Source organism: Amphiprion ocellaris, chromosome 2 (assembly GCF_022539595.1).
Source record: "Amphiprion ocellaris isolate individual 3 ecotype Okinawa chromosome 2, ASM2253959v1, whole genome shotgun sequence".
Classification (NCBI taxonomy): Eukaryota; Metazoa; Chordata; class Actinopteri; family Pomacentridae; genus Amphiprion; species Amphiprion ocellaris.
In genome coordinates, this window is record NC_072767.1 from 33,469,137 (window position 1) to 33,488,443 (window position 19,307).

General features: G+C 39.3%; 2 protein-coding genes across 3 annotated transcripts in view; one reads left to right on the forward strand and one right to left on the reverse strand.

The window, feature by feature from the left end:
• Nucleotides 1-19,307, reverse strand: part of cyfip1 (cytoplasmic FMR1 interacting protein 1) — a 36,886-nt gene that overhangs the window by 5,890 nt on the left and 11,689 nt on the right. For both annotated transcript variants that reach the window (XM_023267080.3, XM_023267079.3), the window contains exons 5-23: nt 18,374-18,475; nt 18,087-18,268; nt 17,031-17,127; nt 16,543-16,671; nt 16,332-16,436; nt 15,399-15,490; nt 15,186-15,303; nt 13,504-13,626; nt 13,246-13,371; nt 12,996-13,162; nt 12,509-12,656; nt 11,031-11,184; nt 10,763-10,919; nt 9,711-9,807; nt 9,060-9,136; nt 8,541-8,649; nt 8,329-8,448; nt 7,911-8,110; nt 5,259-5,346 (exon numbers count right to left, since the gene is read on the reverse strand). In XM_023267080.3, coding sequence (XP_023122848.1) covers nt 5,259-5,346; nt 7,911-8,110; nt 8,329-8,448; nt 8,541-8,649; nt 9,060-9,136; nt 9,711-9,807; nt 10,763-10,919; nt 11,031-11,184; nt 12,509-12,656; nt 12,996-13,162; nt 13,246-13,371; nt 13,504-13,626; nt 15,186-15,303; nt 15,399-15,490; nt 16,332-16,436; nt 16,543-16,671; nt 17,031-17,127; nt 18,087-18,268; nt 18,374-18,475 — 2,391 coding nt within the window. The remainder of the gene's footprint in view (nt 1-5,258; nt 5,347-7,910; nt 8,111-8,328; nt 8,449-8,540; nt 8,650-9,059; nt 9,137-9,710; nt 9,808-10,762; nt 10,920-11,030; nt 11,185-12,508; nt 12,657-12,995; nt 13,163-13,245; nt 13,372-13,503; nt 13,627-15,185; nt 15,304-15,398; nt 15,491-16,331; nt 16,437-16,542; nt 16,672-17,030; nt 17,128-18,086; nt 18,269-18,373; nt 18,476-19,307) is intronic.
• LOC111566477 (fibronectin type III domain-containing protein 9) lies at nt 1,836-7,675 on the forward strand. Its single transcript, XM_023267084.3, has 2 exons — nt 1,836-2,031; nt 4,010-7,675. The coding sequence occupies exon 2, from the start codon at nt 4,026-4,028 to the stop codon at nt 4,716-4,718; it is 693 nt and encodes a 230-aa protein (XP_023122852.2). The 5' UTR covers nt 1,836-2,031; nt 4,010-4,025; the 3' UTR covers nt 4,719-7,675.

Below are 19,307 nucleotides of genomic sequence, written 5' to 3' on the forward strand. Positions count from 1 at the left end.
GTAAGGCTGTACCATGAACTGTATATAAGATGGACGTAGTGGTCATGACACCACTCACTACCATTTTGAAACCTTGAATTTGGCCATCGACATCTTGTTTTTTTTGACACTGAAGGTGACAAGCAAGCAGTGGGTTTGACTGAAAACTTCAGGATATGCATGGCCATATAGTAGCAACTTGTGAATCACCATGTAGCCCTATTCTAACACACACACTCCTCTATCATCTACTTTACTCTAAATGAGACTATAACTTACTAAATGAACACTGCACTGTATTGTAGGAGACTTCAAACTAACCATTGGGACTAGGAATGTTGCAAGCATGTGTCAACTGACTGGTAACAACACAAACCTAAACCTGATACCTTGTGTCCACTGTGACACAAGTGTCGTAAAGAGAGAGCACAATTTGTGACGTTCAGAATGCAAATTTCTAAACATTTTCTCAATAAATGCATCATTATCGATCAATAACTGATTTACTGTCAGCACAAACTGTGGACAATAGACATTTTCCCTGTGCTGGCATTGCTGTTGGTCAATGGACACAACATTGACTGCAAAGGTGGCTCTGTTACATATGCCACTGGAATAAAGAAATACTGCCCTAGTCGATCCCAGCTGGTGTCAAACACAGCGCCTCCAGACAGAGGTCATGAAGCAACAAAGAAGACTTCGTCATGGTGACTCTTCACGAGCTAAACCCCCACAACACTCTCTGCTTTCCAACCTGGAACTGCACTTAGTGTGACTGCCTCCTCAGGTTGCTACAGTATTATAAAGTAAGGTGGCACAACCAGATAGTACAGCAAATCTACAACACTTGAAGTGTGTATTATCTGAGAAAATGTTATCAGATCTACAGATACTAAATATTAAATGTCTTGGATTAGGTTGTCCATTTTCTAAATACATTGTAAAGTAGTGGCAGGTACAGCACAGCTTTCAGCTTAAGTGTAATTTCAGCGTGACGTTGGTTTAGGGTTATAGCATGCCAGCATTTACTAACAACTAAACCCCAAAGTACAGCACATGACAGAATTTTTTCAGGAACTTGTTCATAAACCAAAGTCTGGGACAGAGCATAATGTTTTCATGTCATGATGTGTCCAGAGGAGAAGTCAGGGGATCACCAAAGTCAGGAGAATTTATTCCCTGGGGACCATGAATGCCTCAGTAAAATGTTATAGCCTAGATGGCTAAAAACTGGCTGATCTCCTTGAAGGCATAAATGTGCTCAGAAATTTTTTATGTGCCTGGTAAATCATGAGACATCCTGCGTGCAGAGTGTAGCTTAAGGGCAGCGCAAGAGGAAAGTGTTACAGATGCAGAAGTATATGCTTTGCAGCAATGTGCCCTATAGATTTAGATTTTTTTTTTTGGAGATGTAGAAACATGGTAGAAACATGAGTGCCAGTGCAACAGTTGGATCATCCTCTGGGGACCATGGAAAGCTACAGTAAATATCATGACAATCTGGCTGGCAGTTGACTTTTCTGGGGAACAAACGGGAACAGATGGATCGACCAACTGAACTACATTTCATTTCGTCCCCAGATCCCACCAGTAGATATTTAAGACCGTGTGGCATGGAGCAGAGTGCTCATCGAGAGGAAATTAATGATCAGTATCACTACAAGGTCTCTAAATAAATGAGCAGGGCAAAAACTGGGAATGAAAAACAAGATTAAAGCAGCAGAATTTCCAATCATTGAAATACAATGTGCATATAATGACCCGTTTACATGCAGGGGAGAGTTGCTCCCTCTCTTCTCTGCTGCAGAGAGATGAAGCTGCTGTTGTTGCTCTAATCCAGCAACACTCCCTCTAGTGTGGCCACAGTGGAGATCAGGACACACTGATCTCTGCTTCAGTCCTGAGGTTGCAAACCTACACAGCAGCATCCAGCGTCAGAGCTCAGACGGTGGAATAGATGTTAATATGACTAAATAGCAGCAGCACAGGATCATCTGGACTCCTCAGGCATTACAGATTGTGTGTTCAACACGTGCTGGCACAGTTCTTCTGGTAAGTCGACCCCTATTCATTTAATGAATTAAGGACCACTATTTTGTATCCAATTAATTGCAGATTGCAGCTGATGCAAAAAAAAAAAAGTGAAATGAGGCATTTACTGAAGTATTTCCAGTGACTTATACCATCAAAGTCAGATGTGAGCTTGCTGCTTTAACTTTCTATATGATAAAATGCATTTAGAACTGACTTTAAACATACCATTTAGTGAGACCAGCTGTGTTTCAAAATGGGACAGCTTGAGTATTTTTGTACGATGGCTTTTTTGGAAAAAATATGCAGTGCAGAGCAAAAATGACATAACTAAACCATATACTTTAAATGTCCACGCCCTCCCTGAGCTAGTCTCAACGAGAGGAGGCAAAGTAAACATTATTTCACTCTGCCATTTCAGACCATGCAATTAGAAGATAAAATATGGGATTTTCTCAGACGCATGCTTTTAAAACCCCAAAATCTCCTCCACAATCAAATATGTCAACATCTGTTCGGGGTCAAAGGCATGTTATTATTTAGCATTCTATAAGAAAAAACTGCAACTTTCAACATATACTATAGATAAACAAAGCTAAAGCCAATGACTATTCTAGTAAATCCTGCCCAGTAGGTCTTAACAGCTCAAGGTTGATAGATCATCACCTCTCTCTTGTAACAGGTGACCTGCAGCACAGATGAGCCTCTTCAGAAATCATCCTGCATTATGTAATTTGCTGAACATCTGCACAGGGCCCTCCCACCACTGCAATTTGTCCCAGATAATCCTTCATACAATGCTTATTATCCTCTGATATTGTTGTATACTTTATATGCTTTGCATGATATGAGCGAGGTCGGGCCAGGTGGCCATGGTAGTTTTCAGTAATTGTGTTTAACATGATACACTGTGAGCAGGATTCAAAATCAGGACATAATTACATGATTTTTTTGAAATTGTAATTTGGCCCCAGGTGATTCTGTATTCAGATTTATTTTTAATGCACCCAGGAGAAAAGTACTGAAAATCAAGAGTCGAAAGAGGCTGTAATCGTGCCCAAAAAGCACCACAAGGCCAACACTGATATTTTTATGCTGATTTAACGACTGCTTGTTAGTGACGGCGGCTCCATTTAGTCTTCGGGTTTTTCAGACAAGAAATTTGTAATTATTCTTTCATGCCACATCTGATGCTGTCTAGAGTGGAAGACCATCAAAGAAACAGAAGCAGCTGAATAATCATGCGAGTTAAAGGTTTGCCCATTGTTTAAACAAAAAAAGGTGTTTTCATCTGCTATGAAGCACATTAACTATTTCAAATCCAATAAGTCAAGAACAAGTGTAAAAATGTTTTTGTGACACTGGGTACATTTTTCAGACTTTTTCCATTTCCATTAACTTTTAGAATGTGATGCTTCAAAATGCATGTAAAAGTATGTTACAGGAACTATTGTGTTTTCTGAAGTTACTTGTGCCACCTGCCTTGTTTCCATAATGTATTTTTATGCACATTTTGGAGTACTGAGTACAAAATAGTTTTAATGCTCAGTTGAGTTGGTCGTCGACAGTTTCAAATAAGAGTTTTTTAATTTTTTTTTTTTCAAATAAGAGTTGATGACGACGTGAACATTTCACTTGCATGACTGATCAGTTGCTTCTGCTTCTTACATGATCTCTAAACAGCATGAAACATGACAAATACTATCCAACATGAAAAAATAAATATAATTTTCTCAACTGAAAACAATTCCTGAACAGTTCTCTCCATTTTCTGTCATAAATTGCCAAAGTTTTGTTTGTTTCTTCTTCAGTGGTTGGCAAACACTTTTGTTTATAGATCCTTCTGTGTATCTCGCAGCATAGTTTTGTGCTCCAAAGCAGTTAACAGAAACAAGTCTGATCTTAAAGTTTTTCATAAGTTTGCTTCCCATTCACTTGCTCATGACACGAAAACACAGTTAGTGTCTCACTCTCTGTTTACGTCATCTCTGTCTTCCAGTTCATTTTTACAGCGTATGACAACTAACAACAGAGGAAGTGCTTCACCGATATCGACTCGGCTCCTCGTCATGGCGATTGCAGTCTACAACATCTCCTCCACCTCAGCCAGGGTGAGCTGGCCTGCATCCCCCAGCTGCCTGGACACCTTCTACAGTGTCATGTACGACCCCAACTGGAACAGCCTCTTCTTGGGCTACAAGCGCAAAAGTTTCTCGTATGAGGAGCGCATCCCCGTCAGTCAGACCACCACACACATCGCCAACCTCCTGCCCCAGACCACCTACTTCCTGTGTGTGACATGTCAGGCCGCCAATCCGGTGCAAGACCAGTGCCAAGTGTTCAGCACTCTGAGCGAGAATAGCGATGGTCACGACAGGGCTGGATGGGAGCTTGCTATGGGCGTCTGGCTGACCTGCTGCATCTTGCTCCTGGTCATCGCCGGCATCCTGTTGTGGGGATGTCTTCACACCGCCTGCTCCATTCCCGGCCGGGCTGCAGACAGCTGCCAGGTGGTGGCCAATTCGACCCATCCAGACATGTCCTCATCCGGACCCCTCTACACTCCCAGAAGAGGCAGCGAGGACAGCACCAAACATGCCCCCAGCTTACAACCCTCCCTGCTCTCAGTGCAGCCCACTGGCCACATAATTAACCAAGACCATGAGCTGAGGACGCTGCCTAAGCTGTCTGGCAGTGAGCCAGCATGAATCAACTGGATTAAGGTCATCACAGTATTGTTCTGCACAGACTGAATTGTCATGGAGTATTTTTATCCACTGATGAAATCCTATTTGTGCTTAGGAGAATACATGTTTTCACAGGAACCATTTAAGACAAAATATGAGAACACTACTTTAAAGTTTTCAATGACAAATGTTTAGCAAGGAAACCAACAATAAAAAACTAAACAATCTATTATTATTAATTTGTTCCACTGAATATGAGTCTTTTCTTATAGAAGCTCACAAAAGACTTTTTGATCATTCTGTTCCTGTGGTAAACTGATAGATTTTTTGACACAAACACGTACATTTGTTCTATCTATTTTGCACATAACTTAAGAGGTTTCACACACTGTCTCCCATAATGATGTTTTTCCACTTTTATTCTATAGATTTATCATGGTAATATGTAGTAAATGCTTGGCTTTAACACTAAAGAAATCCTCCACATGAAATCCAAGAAAATAAAGTGACTCCGTATTATGCTTTCTGTGGCCGTGATGCTTAAAGACAACATGTACTAACCTTTGACCCGTACAGATAGTGAGGCTGAGCGTTGGGTGGTTTATCTCTCTGGAACTCCTGAGAGAAGGGCAGGATGGTACGCACAAACCTGCACACACACATAGATTATTATCTCTGCTACCACAAACATCAGGATACAATACACAATAAAAACACCCACACACTTGTATGAGCTCCTTTGCCCGTATACCTCAATAGCAGCATTGTGTTGCAGAAACAGGTTTACCTTGTACAAATTATAAAAATAAACTATGAACAGAACAAACACTGAGCTTACACAACAAGTGAACTAGTTCAAAACCTGCTTAGTTACTGCTGTGAATGAATCCTTCATCCATAGATTAAAGCCTTTTCCTGATGTGGTTTCTTTAAAGAAGCTTATAACCAAACACACAATACAATGAGTCCAATGGAGTGATTTATTAGTGCTCATGTATTGTGGGTAAACCTCAGCTCTGAACTGTGCTACAGGGTCTCACACAATTTAATATTATCAAAGCCAAAACAAAGCTTCATGCTGTTGGCTTTTACATACAGGGTTTCCGGTATATTGTTATCATATTAGTATTAGGTTTGCTCACACTTATGCTTAAATTAACTTGCACTGAGGCCTCTGGGCCAAAAAAAAAAAATTAAAAAGTTGATAGACCCAACAACTAGAAATTCACATTTGACCGAGCATTCAGAGATGAAATGTATCGGCTAATTCAGGCTGCCAATATTTAGTTACAATGACTCAACTACATTGGTCTGTAACTGCAGTCCAGATATATTCCATCATGTAGATTGATATAAGAAAAACATTTAACGCAGTTTGCCCTGTGTGAGTGTCACTACAAGAAGCAAAAACGGGCAGAGTGAGCCAGTGGAGCAGAGCTAACACTTGCAAAAGATCACTGTTTTGAAAAAAGAAACAGTTTTGAAAGACACACTCACTGAACAGAGCATACTGTTGCATGTGTTAATAAACACAAACTTCCTAAAGAGCGGAGTCAATGCTAGCTCAGTCAGCCATTGCTACATAATCGAACAGACACAACTTCTGCTTGCTTTGACATAACCACTGCAGTGATAAAATAGACACTAGGAGAGCTGCTGGTTAAATAGATACCATCTAAAATAACTTTACATTGGGTGGTCATAAGTTTTGATGCAGTGTGAGTTTAGACGGAGTTGCAGTCAGCTGTCCTTGATAATGAAGGCGCACTGAGAACGTTGTCTTTGAAAACATACTGTTGTGAAATATTAACCGAAAATTACTTTTAGTGATAATAGGAGGACTGTTCGTCCACCAACCTTAGATCAACTCTGTACTTCCTCTAGACCACAGCAATACGCCGTGAGTTTGAAGCAGATCACACAGATAGACCCATTCCTTTCGAGCTGAATGTTCTTTACGTGCTATTTGAGTGTTTAGCAATATCAATAATAAGTTGCAGAATTGCTATTACTTTCCCTAGGTTTTTGGTTTAAAGCAATTTGGTGAAGCACATAAGAAAGACTTTCCTCCAAATATTATAAAGTAAAAAGAAGATACTGAATGGAGGCTTTTAAAGCGATTTGGACACAGGACCTCTCCACAAGACCAGGGCAACATGATTAGGTAATGGCAGTTGCGTGCTCTGTCCAGCTGGTAGATCCAGCTTTGCTACTACAGAGGCAGTTGGACGTATTTTCATTTCTATTTCCATTTATTTGTTTAGAACTGTGCCGATCATTTTGACCTTTTGATAATCTTGACCATGCTTTTTCTGAAAAGGGTATTTGAGCACAAGTAGGCAATTTACTGCCTCTTTGTACCTGGTAAAATAAATACTAGTACAGTGACTAAACGTCCAGTAAACAAGATTGTTAGAGCCCAGGGCCGCTGCGCTCCTCCTCCTGTCTTGATTCTTATTGTGAACAGCTGTGAGCAGTCTGGGGTCGACCATCCTTCTTCTGTGGTTCTGTGGTTGTGCCCGCCTGCAGTCCGAGGAGCTGCCGGATTGGTTCAGGACAGGTGATCTCCTACCATGCTGTCAGGGGGAACTGTCAAAAGGCTCATCCGTTCAGTTTGTCGGTGGCAGCTCACGGGTGAAGTGGAGCTGCCCGATATTGTGCGTTGGTATTTGTGAACATCGTGTCCGTGGGGGAGCTAAATGCCAGCAATCGGTATAGCGACAATCAGAGATTTCCTATTAATTTAGATAGGGGTGCTAAAGCGTTGTACTTTTGGGTTACGTAATTTCTGCACATTAGTTTCCTTTATATGTTTCTTTTTACTTGTTCAACAACTTCTCGGAGAGTTCGCTTTTGGTTATGTTTGGTTCTTTTATTTCTGTAGCACCCATTTTCTTTTACATTTAACTCCCTCACTGTTTGTTATCTCCATGTACATCTTTTTCTTTCAAAATAAATCACAACCCACCACTCTATAATTCAGTTTCCTGTTACGTTCTTTCTTCTTTTTTTTACTACCCGACTACTCTAGACAGCCGGGTTGTTAAAGCACATAGGCTTGAATTCATTTTTTGGAAAACAATTAGCTGTTGTCTATTTTCTATTGTATCTCCTTTAAACAAATATCAGAGTGAAATAGCTAAATAGTTAACAATGACCACACTAAACACATTAAACGACCAGCAGTGTCTTGAAACTCCAAAAGTGACGCACCTGTTCGTGGAACCGTTGTAGCAATAGTTGGGCAAGAAGTCATAGTTGAGCTCCCAGAAGACGTGCAGTGTTATCCTGCCGTAGGGAGCCGACACATTGTGGTTGGCTTCGCGAAACATGGCGTCCAGGCTGTCCAGAGTCAAGAACTTACTGAGGAGCTTGTGTGTCATGCGGTTGATCTCCAGAAGACCATCCAGTTCCTTTAGTCAGGTAACACACAGAAAAAAAGTCCAGAATTGCACAGCAACAAATGTTTCTAACTCAGTCCAATTACAAATTTTAACTAAGCCTCCAGAAACACACTAAAATACTGCATGATCCAACTGTATTACGATCAGTAGAAAAGATAGAATGTTCCATAAATACGTGCCATCAGTTGTATCCTCAGTAAAGTCTGAATTAAACTGAAATAATGTACCATGATTGAGGTGAGGTCCTCACTCTCGAAGCGATTGATGGCGAGCTCCAGAGATTTGTAAAGAGCAGCTGAAACCCTCTGAGAGATGAGTCTGTTCAGATCAATGGAGCGGCCGAGGAGCTGAGGTTCAAAGAAGTTAGTAAGAGAGACACAACATTAGGGCAAAATAATGAAGATGACAGACCAAAATGCATGACTGGTGAGGCATATACCTGGACATGACGTTGCTTCAGCAGAGTCTCATAGCGGTTGGAGGCAGGCCAGGGAATGTTGGCGCCTTGGTTCTTGCAGTCACTTCTCAAACGTTTGTCAAGCAGAAGACTACAGGATTTAAAATAAACGGAGAAAGAGTCAAGGTACTTGTACAAGTGTAAATCAGCTTTTTTAAAAACTATTTATTCTGGAGTGAAGTAAGAAATAAGCGGGAGTCAGCTATATCTCCTTTACATCAATACAAACCAGGGTTCTCCTGCTGGAGTTGGTTTAATTTGCAAAACTCAAACAGAAAACCACCACTGAAGCATGGTGTTATCTCACTGTATACAGTGCCTGACTTGGTCTCTTTGGAACATTCATCTTGTTGTCTTTAAACCACTGCATAGTTTTGGCTGGATGCTTTCACTCATTGTCTCGCTGGAATACAAATCTCCCGGATCACAGTTCTGTTACAGGCAACGCACTAAATCATTACTTATAGAATAACAAAAAAAAGGGAAATAGAAGTAACATACCTCCCAGCTAGAATCTTGTAGTAGGCAAATATCTGATCAGCCAGCTTGTAGACAAACTGATCAAAGCACAGATTGACCTGAAAAAACATCAGATGTTCAAATTAGCATGCATATTTGAGAACACATTTCAATCTGACAGAGAAAAAAAAACTGATTTTTTGTACAGTTTTGGAATGTTGTGTTTGCAGAAAACACTTTAAATCATGTAGCATGATGCTACCAAGAAACAGGATGGACTTAACATGGATTTGACAAGTGCTGGTTTGGTGAGAAAAATAATAATTTCCACTAGTTTTGGCAGCTTGGCAGAAAAAAATGATGTTACCTCACATATTGTTTTACAAGTTTACATGTATTTGTTCAACAAAGCCTTCTTTAGCTACATCAGCTGCATTTATGTATCCCGTTTCAAAATGACTGGAAATACAGCAGCATACAATCTCACGATGGACGGACCAATGGCATTAATGAGGAATTAAGATGAACAGAATTTGCTTCAGTAACATGGCAACAAGCATATTTAGAAAAATGGAATTCTGCAGTGCATCTTCTCTTTTGCATGCTAAAGATTAAGCTCATCAAAATTACAAAAAAAAGACCAACAAATCATCCGGGATATCGAAAAAATTACATACAAATTCTGTATTTTACCTCAGCCTCTATTTCATCATAAAGGAACTGCTTCTTGAATTTGGTCAGGGCATAGTGTGCACTGTCGTTGTACAAATCCAGAGGATACAGCACATACCTGCAGGGGGTAAAGAGGACAGTATTATTCTGAAGTGCCTTCATTTAGATTCAAGAGCCCCTGCAAGAGTTACACAATACGTTTATACAACACGAAAACAAGCTGTCTTTGGAATATGGTTGAAAGAGATAAATTGAATCTTGATGATTTTTTTTCCAGTTCAGGGGAAGTGTGTCAACCATTATCGGTAATATGTAAAACTGTGTATATAACATAATAAATTAAAGTAACTGTTTGCACTGCACAGCATTTCTGCCAATGTGCTTCAAATAAGTGCAAAGCTGCAGAAGTAAAATTGCTCTCATATTCTACACAGCTAAATAAATATCTGGAGAGAAATACTAATTCATTTGGGTTCCATTAAACAATTACTATCAATATGAAATTTCTATATGGCTCAAACAGCGACTGTTTTTAGCAATTTCGGGTGAACATTTGAAGAATTACTGCATTTATGGCTCATGCCAGTTGTTGTGCTTAATGGCTTATGTAAAACCTGCCTCGTATCAACATAATCCTGCAGCAAAGATTTAAAACAGACATGAAAACATTTACGCTTAATCCTAATTTTTGGCGATTTAGCCCAGGGTCCTTTCTAAAATGCAAGATGAGAAGAAACAATCACTGAAGTTGCTGAATGCCCCTGGACAACCACAAAAGATAAAAAACTCACACAGCCATACATCTGTGTTGTCAAATTTAAAGCATATCATTTGGTTGGTAAAGGACAAAGACAGTGTATTGCTTCTGTACTGTCAACCAGCAAATTACATGATGCTTCACATGTAGATGTAAACAACTGTAGAAAGCTTAAAAAAAAAAAAAAAAAAAAGAGACAGATTAACAACTAAAATGCTTCGACATCTAAAAGATAAAGACATTTTTTAAGTATGGGCAGAAGTATGTCTAGAATATTTCTATCAGCAGTAGGACTTTAAATCTAAAAACATTTTACTCCATCATAGAAGCCTCCTTGGTCTCCAGAATGTGGTCAGTGAGGATCCACGGCATGGACATCTCGATAGGGAACTGGATCCTGCGACCCATAGTGAGCTCCAGGAAGAACTCTCTGAACCACAGCTGGGAGAGGTCACAACACTGCTGCAAGGTCTCTGCAATGGAAGAAAGGGGGGACAGGAGCAGATTTTATAAGAAAGTCTCCACTGTATGGCTGTTATACAGCTTTCAAAAGGCTACAGGATCAAACTGGTGTCCCTCCTTACCACTAAAATTGAGCAGATGTGTGTAAAAGAAGGACTCCCGGTGGAACTTCTCAATGTCCAGGATGGTCGGGCCCTCAAGGCTGCTGCGCAAAGTCTTCTTTGAACCGCTTTTGTCTGCAATAAGAGACTCCAGCATTGTCCTCACCATGTAGAGCTGCATATATATACAAAAAAGAGAGAAACAATGGAAGTGAAGTCTTGGTGGTTATTACTTGTGATATTATCTGAAAACACCACAATTGCACAAGCAATTTAGCCTTCTTCAGGTTCTGTGAAGCACTGTAATGCCAATATTGGTCCAAAAACATCACAGAGAGCAGAAAAGGTCCCCAAATTCCTAAATAGCTTTCTAATTCACTTCGCTCTACCATTTAACTTACAAACCACAATGTCCATAAGAAAAAAACCTTACTGCGATGAAGACAGAACTGGTCAGATGAACGAAACTGGTCAATAAAAAATGTAATTTAGGTTTTGCCAAACGTTAACAGGAGCTTCCAGCTTTTTGTAGAATCAATGAGCACCTCCAAAGCAAGAGAGAGTTGTGCTTACGCCTGTAAAACAACAGCAGTGTTCTTATTATTGCTCAACATTATAGGCTATCCCCAACATGGAGACAGGATGGATCTGAATCTGACGGCAAGTCAGGTGAGCTGTCACAGAGTCAAAGTTTATCAGCTGCAGTTAAAACCTTAGAACCTCAGAAACAGTTTGATGAAGCAGCAATGCTTGTATCTACTGTCTGAAAAGGCTGTTTTTACTCCTAATAGCTGTGTTCTAAATTCATATAGGTGGTTAGCTTGGCTACAAAAGCTCTTTGTGTTTCCTCCCACATGACTGACAATATAGTCTCATCAAAAGTAGATTTTCCTGATCTCTATCATTTACTACTGAAAACTCTACAGTTGGAATCTGTTCATTCAGGCCACATACATGCAGAAGATGATTATTTCACTGAGCTTTACAGTAATGCACCTAGAATAGAGATTAATTCTTGGAAATCACTTCTAAGCTGATATATCTGTGTGGTGTAAGAAATATAACAGATGCTGCTACCAAGAAACAAAGTGTGATATGTAACATACTTGCACATACGATTACTTTTCAGTACTGCACAGATTATAAAGATTTAAACAGAACCCCACACATGCACTCTGAGAAGAATAACTGAGGATAAAACAATACAGAATACACAACAAACTGGTTTATGATGCAGACCAGTTCTGTCTAAGAGGCTCGTATTATCTCCCTTATCCAGAGGTGAGTAAGCGTTGACATGACATGTTGCAAACCTGAGCTCAAATATTACATGCTAGAGAGGCCCTGGGAGCTTTATAAGCCGGGTTAATGACGGCACATTAATCTGCAGACCTAAGTCCAGCAAACCCTTGAAGATGTGGGAAAAGATAATTCGAGGAAAGGAAAGTAAGCGCCAAGAGTAAACAATGGATTTATCAGCAGAGGCAGTGTGGTTGTACCTGTGTGCTGGAGGGTCCCACAGCACGGCGAGGAACCTTAATGTCAAAGCCACCCTTCGGATCTTTTTCTCCACGCAGGGCAGGGTCATTGTGAGGCTCCCTCCCAGTCTCCCAGTCACACACCGTCTTCCGAATGGCCTGGAGGACACTGCAATAAGAGGACAATTCAACAACCGTCTTTGCACTGGAACAAACAGCTACATGCACTAACGTAGCTGCATTCAACTTCCTGTCATGTAAGAGCGTGATAAAGTACTGAGTAAACATGAGGTGGTTGTCCTCTGGGTTGGGTAGCCACCTAACACCTTACAGGAACGGCTCCCTCATCTGCCCTGTCAACTTTTCTGTTTTTACTGCAGTGCTGGATCCAACAGCTTTGATTTTACCTCAGAATGCACCAAAACAACAACAAGTCGAAGTCTATATTCAGCATGCAGTGGCATTTTTTGCATTACTGGAGTTATTTTGACAGTGGTGTTTGCCGTACCTCTGGATGACATTTTTCTTCTTCTTGATAGCCTGCCGCAGTGGGTCACGCAGAGTGACCTGAGCAAAGTCCTGCAGAGCTGAGTAGATGGTGTGACGGATGGCATGATTGAACACACTCTCCATGCGCCCCATCAGCACCTGCAGTCCCTTTATCATTGCAATCACCTGACAAACATACAATACTTAATGAACAACAGGCCTGTTAGTGGGAAAAACACATAATCTTAGTATGTGACAGTACAACACACCTCCACAAGGGCAAACTTCTCCTCGCTGGTGTAGTTGTATCTGGTAGCTCTCTCATACTCCTCAGCATTGTCAGGACACTCTTTGTTGGAGTATTTATCTGTTGGATGAACCAGTTTCCAGGAGTACTGTGGGCCAAAAATTTTTATTTTTTTTAATAGATGTGACCAAACAAAAGTCATCAATATGATTTAAACGACATTCAGCAGAAATTATTAATGTCGTGTCTGTTCTTCTCTGCACAGTTTGTGCTTCCTCACCACTTCCATCACGTGAGCGCTCCACTGGGAGAGCAGCTGCATGCCCTGCAGGGCCAAGTCAAACAGCTTCCTGTACTCAGAATCAGTCTTTTGGGCTTCTTGGCGCCCTGATCCAGTCACCACCTACAGGGACACAAATTAACACACTTCACTGAATGCACACTCCATACAGCTACTACTGCAACGAACTATTCACCACGATGCAGCAATTGCCTGTTTACAGTTGTTTAAAATACAGCAGCTACAAACTCACAAAGAACACATTACTCCAGTCGTGGATCAATTACACTGGCTCCCACTTTAACACTGTATTGATTATTTTTAAATCTCTACATGGTCTGGCTCAGCGCTACATCTCAGAACTATTAACCCTTTATTCTGCACCTTCACCTCTCAGATCAGAAAATCAACTGCTGCTAATAATTCAGGCCTAACACAAAGGAGGACCATGCTTTTACCATTCAAGCTCCCCCTTACTCACCAAGCTCATAATAGCTCAGTGAGTTCCTCAGTTTAAAAAGCTTTAACAGCCTACTTGTGCAGATTGGTATAATATTTTCAAATGCCGTTTTCTAATGTTATTGTCATTTATTGTTGAGACAACAATGTGCGACTTTGGTTTGGGTTTGAAAAAATAACAAAATGTGAGCTTAAAATTGTGACATTTTATCAACATCACTATTCTACATGTCTCATTTAAAATTTCAACAGAAATACAACATTTGAAAAAAACAGTCTGTTAAAAAAAAAAAAAAAAAAAAATAATTCTGCACTCCTCCCTGCAACTATGAAACACTGAGTGACTCGGCTGTGACCAACAGTCATGTGACAAAATGTAGAGACTTTCTGGCTGAACTGGGCTGAATTGCAGGCTGTGTTTATACAGAGCAGATAGGAGACAAATGTAAAAACAAATGAAAAATCTAGTAGAAAATATCCACAATATGAAGAGATGCCACTTTTTCCAGTAATGGCAATCCTTGTGGGCACTTACAAAATATTGAAAATGTTGATACCAGTATATTTTTAAATTTTTGTAAAATAAAATTTAAAAAATGTTTTTTGCTTATGATTCATGGCATTTTAACTTTGTTAAACAGCAAAAAGACATTTTGAGGTCCCTCTGCCATGGTTGTGTTGCTTCCATAGAGGCACAGGACTTTATATTGCTGTGAACAATGAGACCACAGAGAGACACCCAGAAACAGCCTGAAGTTCAAAGCGTTAAAGACAATCTGCAAAAAGTGGCAAGAAAGGCCAAATTATTCAGCAAATCTCAGGAAAAAACTGCCCTGATAAAAGCTCTTCTCCCCCTCTCGATGTGTCCTCTATGCAATTGTGATCCACAAGTTAAATTTCCATCTGAATCACAGCGAGTTATGACCCCAGGAAATCCACTGAGGCAAGACATCTGCTTAAAAGCTTGTTACATCACAGCTGAGAATTCAAATATCCCTCACATAAGGAAGAGCTTGTAAAGCTTACTTGTAGAGAGAACTGTCAGCCTGACAGTGAATGTAGGGTATGTTCCTTTTTTTTTTTTTAAATGGGCTCATGTGATAAACTGCGGATCCACTCTTCAGCAGTTAATCGTTATAATATACTTGCTTCATATGATGAACACTAATCACCAGAGGAATGTTTGAGTATTGCACTTTAAAACTAGAGGGATCCACACTAACCTCGCTGTTGCTGTAGCGAGCCAGCTCAGAGATGAAGCGCATGTGATCCTCCCGGATCTGAATCATCTGCTCACAGATGTTGTACTGGGGGCTGCTGGATATAGACGTGCAAGTCCATCTGAGGAGGGAAAGGAGAGAGGAAGAAAGTAGAGTGAGGACTGTAGAGATATATTCCTGCCAAGAAATGAAAACAGTCCAACACTAACAACTCACCTGGATTTGTTATCTTCAAAGTGAGCGCTGGTCTTGATGTAGCGGGACAACTCAATCTGCATGTCACCAAACAGAGGGACCACCTGGAGTTGCTGTGAACGCCAAGAACCCACAGATGTGTATCAATATCATAGAATATCATAGTAAACTGTGGTAAAATGCAAAAACGTTTAGCAGATATAGTTAAACAAATGTAAAGAAGGAGATGCACACAACTCAATGTAGAAGAAGAGTAAAATAACATTTCATTTTCTTAAATAAGTTTTAGTGTTATTTCAATTAAAGACTCAAACGTTTAGGAAAACCTACGAGATTCAAATTTCAATGAAAATTTAAATGATGAATCAATTATTCTATTAGTTAACAGAGAAGAAAGTAATTGTTTAAATAATTTTAAAGCAAAAACAGCAAACATGAACGTGTTTCAGTGTCTCAAATCTGAGCATGTGGTGTTTTTCTCCATTTTATAATCACTGAGAAATCACTAAGAAAAGTGTAACAGGTATTTTTCATGGCTTCCTGACAAATATCTCTGACATGGATTCAAACTCATTTGCAGATATTTTTAATTCGACTTTGTCAAGATACATACATGTTGACATATCCAGGACGTAATTTTTACTAGATGCAATTCTCATTAATAGTACATGTTCCAGTTAGTTAGCTATAATTAATGGCATTAACAACTAAATTGTCATTAGTGATAATGTTCACTGTAATCTAATCGCACTTTAGAAAAGTGAACATTCAGTGTAGAGCTGCTGCTGTAAAATATAGGTGCCAAGCTTCATTTTGCTGCCTTTTCTGTTTCTTTATTTATACTACATCTTTTTTCATCTTGCCTTTAACAAAAATCATGACACGTTTTCGAGCAAGTCAAGACATTACATTGTTATGTACTTTATAGATGGTGTAATTTGCAGTCATGTGTACCTTGAAAAACTTGTCAATCTTGGTCAAGTTAATTCTCTTCTTGGCATCCAGTTTGTAGATGTTGCTGCTGTTTCCATCCATAAGGTACAAGCCAAAGCCCATTACCTGAGGAGGAGGAGCAGCAGTTACATAAAAGATGTCAACTACTGTCAACAATGCTCCAGTAAATTGTTTACAATGAGAGGGGCTGTAGGTGCACAGCATTACTTACTTTGAGCAGCATGTGTTTCTCGCTGGGAGTCAGGTACAGCTTGTTGTCATAGTAATCGACACACAGGTTGACGATGTCTGCCAGCAGCTCTTCGTATCCGTTTATCACCTCCAGCTGCTGCTGCAATGACTGTAAGGAATAGATGATTGAAAAATAATTCAATATGTACTAGTTTTTAAACGGATTCTCATTAAATTTGAAACTCATTTCAAGATTCGGTGATATTTTCCTGACATTGTTTCATCATAGTCTTCTAAGGTTTTACTCTTAAGTTAATACATAATGAAAATAAAAAGAGAAGTAGAACAATTTATTGCAACATTGGTGTCATTCCTAACAAGACTGCAAACAGTGACATTTTCTAATTTCTACACATTCACAACTTATGAATCAACAGATTTACAAGTTGTTTGCACAAATACTTGTACATATAAAATTATTTAGGCTTAACAATGTTTTATATATAATATGATTCCTTTAAGACAAACCTGAGTGATTTTGTTGTGGTTTGCCAGGAACATGGACAAGTTCTGAGACTCCTGAATGGATGAAGGTTCAGACATTTTTCTGAGAAACTGAGCAGCTCTGAGCAGAAGAAACAAATAGTGCTTTAGTAAGAAAAAATAAATCACATCGAGCAAACATTTAGTAGCTTTATTCTAGCAGTCTGTCAGTTTCTGGGGGAGAGATGTGAAGTATGAGCTTTAAAACACGATACACATGTTTTTGGAATGAATGTAACTTATTTTGCCAGAGATATTGTTAACTGTGCACATCAAGAATAAATGTCTGTAAATCACAGAAATCCTAGAAAAGAGAGCTCCTTACAATTGTAGAATTTGCTGAGGAATTATCAAGTTTCTATTGAAAGACCTCCTCTTGTGAGGAACAGAGATTACAAACCTCATCATAAATAAATCATATCATATAATTTCAGTCACAGGAGATACTGCAGCGATTGTCAACTGCTTTTAACCTGCCTTGTTTATGTGAACACACTTCTTGTCATGCCACTGTAACTCTGCATCGAGATTTAAGGAAGTATGTTTTTATGGTTGTTAATCTCTGTGCCATATCTGGACTGTGCTATCCGAATGCTTTTATTTCCTTTAAAAAGCAACAGCTGCAGTAAATTGTATTTGGTGCTGTGATACACTTAATTAATTAATGTGTTGCACTACTACATAGTGAACAGTTAATTAACATAAAACTGTGGTTTCAAAACGCATAGTATGACATTAAGACAAAAAATAATCGTGGCACTTACAAAATCATTAAAATTGAAATATTTATGTTGCGCTATCTATATTTTCTTGCATAATTAAGTTTAAAGATGTCCAATCAATATTCTTCCTATATTCCTGGACACTCTCTTCTGTCCATCCTATACAGATTTTTAGCCATTTCCCTTGTAGACAGACAGACAAAAATGAAGAGAGACAGAAAATGGTTTCTAAGTGTGCTGACTGATGCTGCCCCCTAGTGCCCACAGTGGTAACCAGCTGAGTGAATGCATGGAAGTTACTCTAAAAGCTACTGGGTACCGTTTGTATGCAGAGTGGTCGTTCTTGACGCTGCACTTCATGTTCTTCAGCTCATCGAGCACAGCGAACATGTTGATGAACTTTCCGAGGGTTAGCAGATACGCCTCAGAAACAAAATCCTTCCTGCGTTCAGTGTGACACAGACGACGGACCTCCCCACAGAAACGGTCGATTGCTGTGCGCTGCATGAAAATAAATGTTACTGTTAATGAAAAACCCAAACTATTGCTAGACTTTGTTAGCAGGCAATCAATAAGAGAATCTGCTGATTAAATATGTGATATTACCTGGAAGTACATGAAATTCATCAGCTTGGTGACTTCAGGCTCCAGGACCTCCACTGTCTTCTCATAGATCTCCACTCTGTTTGGCTGCTCGTTGCATTTCACCTGAGAGAGAAGAAAAACAGAAAGATATGGAAAAACGGTTTGGGGCTGGGAAAAAGTGAAATCTCAAAATTGAATAAAAGATGAGACAGCTTTTGTTGACTAACACGTCATGAGGATATTTCCGGGCTCTGAACAGGCTTTGTGTCGTGACTACACATGAGAGTAAACAAGATCAGTCTACATACAGTAAAGATAAAGAATCATTTTCTTGCTATTTCTGATCATTTACCTCAAAAAATGTCCCTTACACTTCAGTAAATGTAACTGTAACTAACAAAAACTCATTCAAATGTTTGGAGTTTGTTGTGATTATTAATTACTTTCATTTTGCTGTTGGCAATTGTCCTTTGGTTCTCTCTAAAACATTTTTAGGGAGGTGCCACAAATTCCTCTATGCAGGAAAGTCTTGGCTGAATCTAACAATTATACTATTATCTATTAATCTGCATGGTAATTGCTCTGAAGTAATAGTTGTGTCTTTATATGAAATTTGTTAGAAATGTGTGCTGTCACAATTTCCCAAATCCAAAAAGTTAAATGCAAGAATAAAAATTTCAAATAATTTTTACCATCATAGTGCAACAAAAAGCAAAAAATCTGAAATTTAGACAAGTTGAAACAACAAATATTTGTCATTTTCTTGGTATGGAATGAGCAAAAAGTATGACATAAATACTATAGTATAAAAGCATATTAGGACAGGACAGCAAAGGACATCGCAAATTTATAAAGAGTTAAAATATAAAATCCAAGTCAAAATAAAGGTAAAAGAAAAAAAAGACAACTGAGTAAAACCTGGCAAATACAAACTTGGTAAATGACTAAAAGAAAT